The following is an 8,992-nucleotide window of genomic DNA, read 5'->3' as shown; positions in this document are numbered from 1 at the left end:
AACCGAATCGAATGCCTTCGCTATATCGAGTAATATACATAAGCATGGTTTAGACTTGTCCAAACAGTCATATATCATAGATGTTAGCTGTGCTATCGCATCCTGTGTTGAAACTCCCCTCCGAAATCCATACTGCCGATCACTCAAAACATTACAGGCATCCAGAAACTTCATTGTTCTTTTGTGAACAATTTTCTCAAAAATCTTTGATAGATTTGAGGTTAGGGATATGGGTCGGTAATTGTCCATAAGATGTTTACTTCCAGACTTAAACAGAGGTCTCACCACGGCCGATTTCAAAACCGTCGGAAATTGTCCACTCCTCAATGATAGATTTATAAGGTATATTGAAGGCTTCACTATATTTGGGCCAATGTTCTTCAAGGTTGTCGATGATATTTTATCCAAACCAGGTGCTTTGTGTGATTTCAATTGACAGTTCCAAAACCTCTGCTTCATTAGTCAACTCCAATACCATCTTTGAGTTGTTCTTTGGGTTGGGTTGCTGTCTAGTGTTCTTTGATTTGCTTTTTATTTCATCCACCAACCTAGGTCCAATAGACGCAAAATGACTGTTAAAAGCTTCAGCCTCCAGCGCAGCATCACTGATCTGCTCTGAGTCATTCACCCTGACAATGATCTTCGGACTGTCGGGTTTTTTATTCGATATCACCTGCCACAGCTTTCTTGGATTCGCCGAGTTTTTCGATATTTGTTTTTTGTAATAATCAATATTCGTTATTCTTATAAGTTCTTCTAGATGGTTTTTGTATTGCCTGTATCTCCCGATCATGTCTGGGTCTGAATTCCTTCCTTCTTTCAGCTGCTTGTACATGTTGTTTTTCTTTTCGACTGATTTCATAATTCCTGGTGTTATCCAATCCTTTCTTTTCTTAATGAGTTTAATGGAGTAAGTGCTTCTTTCTATCAGCTGTTTCAATCTACAGATGAACGCCTCCGCAGCCACGTCTATATTCTCATTTTCATAAACTGCCGTCCATGGTTCCCTCTTCAATGACTCATTTAAATCTGGGTATTTAATAATTCTTTTAGTATTAAGGGTTTTTTGAGTGCTCGCAGATTGCTCCCTCCACAGCACAAGGGCTACGGGGTAATGGTCAGTGATGTCAACCTGTAAAGCCAACGAACCAACGTTTTCAACTTGTATTTCAGCTTTAAAAAATATGTGATCAACACAAGTGCCGCTTTGTGGTCGGGTTACCGCGTTTATCCCTGAAAGAAGTCCTTGCTCGCTCAGTATATTCTGATATTCTTGGATGCTATTTTCATCAGAAAATAAATCCATATTGGTATCGCCCACGAGCAAGTTCACATTGCTTGTCATCCCGACATCATTGAACAGCAGGGTCAGACTTTCATTGAAAACATCTTTTGATATAAATTGTGATGATAGTTTAGTGTCTGAAAATATAATGAAATGAAAGTTTTAGCGGCATGCAGACAGGAATTGAATTCTGAAAAAAGTACTTTTTTCAGAATTCGATTCCTGTCTGCATGCCGCTAAAACTTTCATATCTTTTGATATATTATAGTATGAGGTCTATAAACTGCAATCAATTTTAAAGTTTCCCCACCAGAAATACACTCAACAATCAGAAGTCCATTCACAGTATGAATTCTATGATTGTAACCCAAGTTTGATCTTACATAAACTACAACACCATCGTTTTGATTTACGCTGCCCTCATTGTACAAAATATCATATTGATCCATTCTAAATGAAGTTGGATCATACAGTTTCCATGTTTCAGTCAAGACAATAAAATCAAAATTAGACCGCAATTGTTTCAACAATTCAAGTAAACTGTCCAAGTTCTTATTTAAGCTTCTAATGTTATGATGAAGTAACCTGATTCCAGGAGAACCAAGAATATTACGAAGTTGTCCTACCTATATCAGATGTACTGATGGTACTTACATTTGGGCGGTTGTTCTCATATTCACGGACATACCTTTCCACCATTAATCGAGTTTCGCGATGTTGTAGTCCGTACGGTCCTTTATTTTGTCCACTTGTAGTCTGTACAGCGGGCAGTTCTCGTCCATAGTATCATGTTGCGTATCGAACCTGGTCTTGAATGATCGGTTACTTCCAGAACAATTGACACATACCCTCGCTGTAGATTCACATTCTCTGTAGTTGTGCTCAAGTGAACACCTGGAGCACCTATCTGGGCCATCGAATTTACATTCAGCTGACTTGTGGTTGAATCCATAGCATCTGAAACATCTTGTTACCCTTAAGTTTTCATGAACAACATATCTTCTCATCCCCAAGAACACTCTTCCAGCAGCCATTAATTTTGCAAAGCAAGAACCATTACACTCGATTATAGCGAACTGAGATCTTCCGTTTTTAGCCTTCCTCAACATTGATATTTTGAACTGATCGTCTTCGTCAATCATATAATTTTGATTCCCTAATCCTTCCAATATATCCTGTTCCTTGAATTCTAAATCAATATTTCCTATAAATAGACTAGGAGGACGAAGTTTAGATTCGGTGATATTATATCTGTCGACCAAATGTGTCTGTAGCTGCTCCCTCATCTCATTGTAAGATTTTTTCGACTCACATCGAATCAATAGACTTCCATCTTTTTTTTTCTTTAGTAGAGCTTATTCCAACTGCTAATTTACTGACCTTGATCTTCGTCTGTATATCTTTCCTTGTCTTGGAACAGTCTTGGGGTTGCTTTGGTTTACAAATTATATATAGCACGATAGGTTTTCTGTTCTCAGTACTGTCCTCCATTTTTCTAGAAGAGAGCACCCCAGCATAAGACATCTGTGTATCCTTAACACCTTCCATTTCGCCTTTCATTTTCATTAATTGATCTTCTAGAAGTTCAATCTTTTTTTCTTTACTCTCGATCAAATTATCTTTACCATCTATGACCTCTCTGAATAGCTCGTATGAGCTACCACTCAGACAATTTTTACAATAAAATCTCAATGTACGGCCTCCCTTTAGTTCAATGACCGCGACTTCTGTAGTCGTCAAATTCGAGCATGTTTTACAATACCATACCTTGCAACCATCGCAAGGAAACACCGGCTGTTTGGGAGATCCCACCTTTTTACATTGGACACATTCCATGATTCATAATGTTTATATGGACCAAGCGCCTGTTGATAACAACGCAGATCCAAATGCTGCAGCGTTCACGATACGGTTTTATATTGTTTATTGAATTATCACAACTTATTTAAGACGAAAATGGACAATTTTTACATCGATTTATCCACTTCATTCCGTCTACACTCTGATATCGAATTCCAAAATTGATCACTTGATATTTTGTCGAATCGACTTCTGTAATCTCCATTCCTATTAGAACTATCGATCTGAAATTCAACATGTGATCTCATTTCGAAAACTATGTGCAGTTTCAAGATTTGGTTCGAATTGATCCAACAGTTTTCGAGGAATTGATATCACACTTTGCCGAATAGACCACTGAAATCTCAATTCCTATCTGCACTATCGAACTGAAATTCAACATGTGCATCTCAATTCGAAAACTATGTGCAGTTTCAAGATTTGGTTCGAATTGATCCAACAGTTTTCGAGGAATTGATATCACACTTTGCCGAATAGACCACTGAAATCTCAATTCCTATCTGCACTATCGAACTGAAATTCAACATGTGCATCTCAATTCGAAAACTATGTGCAGTTTCAAGATTTGGTTCGAATTGATCCGAAAGTTTTCGAGGAATTGATATCACACTTTGCCGAATTGACCACTGAAATCTCAATTCCTATCTGCACTATCGAACTTCAAACTTGAAATTCAACATGTGCATCTCAATTTGAAAACTATGTGCAGTTTCAAGATTTGGTTCGAATTGATCCAACAGTTTTCGAGGAATTGATATCACACTTTGCCGAATTGACCACTGAAATCTCAATTCCTATCTGAACTATCGAACTGAAATTCAACATATGCATCTCAATTCGAAAACTATGTGCAGTTTCAAGATTTGGTTCGAATCGATCCAATAGTTCCTTAGGAATTGAAATGATATTTTGCCGAATCGACTACTGAAATCTTCATTCCTATCAGAACTATCGAACTGAAATTCAACATGTGCATCTCATTTCGAAAACTATGTGCAATTTCAAGATTTGGTTCGAATTGATCCAACAGTTTTCGAGGAATTGATATCACACTTTGCCGAATAGACCACTGAAATCTCAATTCCTATCTGCACTATCGAACTGAAATTCAACATGTGCATCTCAATTCGAGAACTATGTGCAGTTCCAAGATTTGGTTCGAATTGATCCGACAATTTTCGAGGAATTGATATCACACTTTGCCGAATTGACCACTAAAATCTCAATTCCTATCTGAATTATCGAACTGAAATTCAACATGTGCATCTCAATTCGAAAACTGTGTAAAGTTTCAAGATTTGGTTCGAATTGATACAATAATTTTCGAGGAATTAATATCACACTTTGCCGAATTGACCACTGAAATATCAATTCCTATCTGAACTATTGAACTGAAATTCAACATGTGCATCTCAATTCGAAAACTATGTGCTGTTCCAAGATTTGGTTGGAATTGATCCAACAATTTTAGAGGAATTGATATCACACTTTGCCGAATTGACCACTAAAATCTCAATTCCTATCTGAACTATCGAACTGAAATTCAACATGTGCATCTCAATTCGAAAACTGTGTAAAGTTTCAAGATTTGGTTCGAATTGATCCAACAATTTTCGAGGAATTGATATCACACTTTGCCGAATTGACCACTGAAATATCAATTCCTATCTGAACTATCGAACTGAAATTACACATGTGCATCTCAATTCGAAAACTGTGTACAGTTTCGAGATTTGGGTCGAATTGATCCAATAGTTCTTTAGGAATTGATATCACACTTTGCCGAATAGACCACTGAAATCTCAATTCCTATCAGAACTATCGAACTGAAATTCAACATGTGCATCTCAATTCGAAAACTATGTGCTGTTTCAAGATTTGGTTCGAATGGATCCAACAATTTTCGAGCAATTGATATCACACTTTGCCGAATTGACCACTAAAATCTCAATTCATATCTGAATTATCGAACTGAAATTCAACATGTGCATCTCAAACCGAAAATTATGTGCAGTTTCAAGATTTGGTTCGAATTGATCTAACAGTTTTCGAGGAATTGATATGACACTTTTCCGAATAGACCACTGAAATCACAATTCCTATCTGAACTATCGAACAAAAATTCAACATGTGCATCTCAAATCAAAAACTGTTGTAGTATGTATCAGTATGAACAACCTGTATATTTTCATACGTGAGACGGCAAGGCCTGTGAAACCTTACATCATTATTAGAACGTGCCTCAGATAGATAGACTTGATCTTGAAATATCACGTAATCGATATCTGTATGTTTATAACCATTGTCATTCATATTTATCAATTCATGATGTATTATAAACACAACCCGTAAACAATGTATAAATAATATATAGCATTTGGCTAAGGAAGATTCATTCAGTGTGTGTATTCATTCATAATTGAATTACATCATACGGTTGTCAATTCTATAGTCTGTGCTCCGTTCAACATGTCTTAAGAAATAAACACCTTTGATGAGTCTGCCGAACATTATTCGTCATCCCTCCACCGCATAGACGATTAGCCGAACCTACCCTAGTTGGGTACATCACATGGCGATCCTGCCAGTCGTATGCGGTTAGAGGTCCATATGGTTTTCACTGAGTATTCGTAGCCAAGCCAAGATGGGATCGGGACAGTCCAAACAAGAGGAGGTTATAATTGCCCAAACTGGAAATAGTGCAGCAGCGTCATCGATTGAGTCCAAGACCCCCTCTACACCGGAAATCTTAGGGATAATCGCTTTCATTGTAGTATGTATTGGAGTCATCCTATATTTATATTGGAGAGTCAAGAAGGCGATTGAAAAGAAGGTACAACTCGAGGTCAGGAGAAGCCACCAGGACCTAGTGTAAAGGAAAAATATACCGTAAGAATTTTCTCCTTGTTATGTCTAATTGTCCATGGAATTTGATGAACTATTTGCCGAGTTAAGTGGGGTGTCTCAAAAATTCCTCGAAAATATCAGAAAGGAGCAGCGAGAACGTAGGGAACGGGCCGACAGAGTCGATAAATTTCTCAATGAACTAGTGCAGTTAGAATATAAATTTAACAAGTTGAATAAAACTGTCAAGTCGGAACCAAATTTTCTCATAGCATTGAAACCTCACCAAGCAATCATAGAAAAGTCACTGTCAGAATCTAGAAAATTGCTTCAAGAAAGGTCTAAATTAATTGAAGATAAACAGAACTCAGAAAAATCAACAATGACGGAAAAATTTGACTTGAGGACAGCATCCTCTTTATTGCCAGCTATTACCAATGAAGAAGAGTCCGTATTGCAATTAATTGATGCCATAGAGTTATATACCGATATGCTCGATGATCAAGGTAAAAAGTCTCTGATCAATTATGTGCTAAAAATCAAATTGACTGCAAATGCTAAATTGAGGTTACGGAAAGAGTATCAGAAAGTTGAAGATTTGGTAATAGATATGAAAAAAACCCTCATAACTAAAAAGTCACCAACAGCTTTATCAACTCAACTCCACAATCTGAAACAAGAGAATAAGACAATAGAAGATTTCGCTAAACTAGTTGAACAGTTGTCTCTCGATTTAACGATCGCTCAAGCAGATAATGCACCAGAAGCATTAACTGTTTTAGCCAAAGTGAATGAAAAAATTGCTCTAGGCGCATTCTCCAACGGATTACGAAATACGGAAATCAGAACTATCATAAAGGCAAGAAATTTTAACAACCTCAAAGATGCTGTAGCATCAGCTAAGGAAGAGGAACTTGTAAAAATTTCATCTCAAGCATCTAGCCAGAAAGTTTTCCATATGAAAAATTTCAATCGAAATCGTAATGATTTTAATCGAAAAGGAAATTTTGACCATTCACATCGAGGTCGTGACCGCAAAGAGAATACCAACAAGCATAATTTCAATTCAGCGAAAAATAATTACGGACAAGGTCGCGGTCGCAAGTTCACCAATCATTCGAAAAACAATAACAAAGGGTACTCGAAACAGCAGAGAGCATATTTTGCCGACAATGGCACAAACTCTTGTACAGAGCAAAATACCGAAGCAGATAAGTTTTTTCGTGACCAACAGTCATGTTAGTTACAATTTGAATGCTTTGAATTATGTTTCAGTGAAATATGGCAAGAATGAATTGAATTTTTTAATTGACACAGGTGCAAGCATTACCTGTATATTTTCAGAATTTTTAGCGAAAGGAGAATATTTGGATACCAAAGAAAAAATAAAGATCAAAGGTATAGCCGGATGCACATCTTCCATGGGCTCCGCAAACATTTCAATTATTTTCAAATATGCAAAATTCACCCACAATTTTTCAGTTATAAAGTCCTTTGACTCAAGTATACAAGGTGTACTAGGATCAGATTTTTTCAAAAAACACAAAGCAGTAATTGATTACGAAAATTTCATTTTGAAACTAAAGAATAATAATGGAGAAATTAAGGTACCGTTGAAATCCAAAGTTGAACATTATACTATTATACCACCTAGATGCGAAATAATTCATTATTGTCATACTGAGGAAACAGAAGAATGTGTCATTCTAAACGAACAAATATGCGAAGGCGTTATCATCGCAGGAATGATCGCAAAACCGGAAGATAATAGAGTTCCAATTAGATTGTTAAATGTGAACGATAGAGAAATAAAGTTGAAAAATTTTATTCCAAAACTGGAGAGTCTTTCAAATTTCGATGTTATAAATTATGGTAGAAATGAAATATCCGTACAAAGAGTAGATGAAATATTAGATTCAATCAATATGAAATCATTGAACAAGGAAGAAATAGCTTCCGTACAAAAAATTTGTGCCAAGTATGCAGATATTTTTCATGTAGACGGTGATCCTTTAACTGTTACCAATTTATACCAACAAAAAATTTTACTCAAACCAGATGCTCAACCAGTTTATGTAAAACCGTATAGATTACCGCATTCGCAGAAAAATGAAATTCATAAACAAGTAGACAAAATGCTACGAGACGGGATTATAGAGGAAGCCAGATCTGAATGGTCCTCACCGTTACTAATAGTACCAAAGAAACCAGATCACAATGGAGTTAAGAAATTTCGAGTAGTATTAGATTATAGATTACTGAACAAGCAAATTAAAGGTGATAAATTTCCATTACCAAACATTACTGAAATACTAGATTCCTTGTCAGGAGCAACTTACTTTTCTCATCTAGATTTAGCGCAAGGATATTACCAGCTGGAACTACATCCCCAAAGCCGACCCTACACTGCGTTCACAACTGAAAGAGGTCAATATCAAATGAAAAGACTAGGAATGGGTTTAAAAACAAGCCCTAGCTCATTTTCAAGACTTATGACAATAGCTATGTCAGGTTTAAATTACGATTCATGTTTTATTTATTTAGATGATTTAATAATCTTTGGACATTCGTTGCAAAACCATAATCAAAATTTAGTGAAAGTATTACAACGACTGAGGGAGGTTAATTTGAAATTGAATCCTAGTAAATGTGAATTCTTGAAGAAGGAAATGTTGTATCTAGGTCATATCATTTCGGATAAGGGCATTTCGCCAGATCCAGAAAAAATCGATGCTATTTCACGATATCCTGTACCTACAAGCTCTGAGGAAGTAAAACGTTTTGTTGCATTGGCTAATTATTATAGGACATTCATTCAAAATTTTGCAGCAATCGCTCAACCTTTGAACAACTTATCACGCAAAGGAAAAATTTTTCAATGGACGGAAGATTGCGAAAAATCATTTCAAACCTTAAGGCAAGTCCTTCGGACAGCACCTATTCTACAATATCCAGATTTTTCAGAGAATAACGAATTCATTCTAAGAACGGATGCTAGTGGAT

At 36.3% G+C, this 8,992-nt stretch overlaps 1 protein-coding gene across 1 annotated transcript; it reads left to right on the top strand.

Annotated features, from left to right (window-relative positions):
* The first annotated feature begins 6,361 nt into the window (after nt 1–6,361).
* LOC123314312 lies at nt 6,362–7,352 on the top strand. Its single transcript, XM_044899499.1, has 2 exons — nt 6,362–6,750; nt 7,083–7,352. Exons 1-2 carry the CDS (start codon nt 6,372–6,374, stop codon nt 7,118–7,120), a joined length of 417 nt encoding a protein of 138 aa, XP_044755434.1. The 5' UTR covers nt 6,362–6,371; the 3' UTR covers nt 7,121–7,352.
* The last annotated feature ends 1,640 nt before the right edge of the window (nt 7,353–8,992 follow it).

The sequence above is a fragment of the Coccinella septempunctata genome, chromosome 5 (genome assembly GCF_907165205.1).
Source record: "Coccinella septempunctata chromosome 5, icCocSept1.1, whole genome shotgun sequence".
In the NCBI taxonomy this organism is placed as follows: domain Eukaryota; kingdom Metazoa; phylum Arthropoda; class Insecta; order Coleoptera; family Coccinellidae; genus Coccinella; species Coccinella septempunctata.
This window is presented reverse-complemented; position numbering and strand designations above follow the sequence as displayed.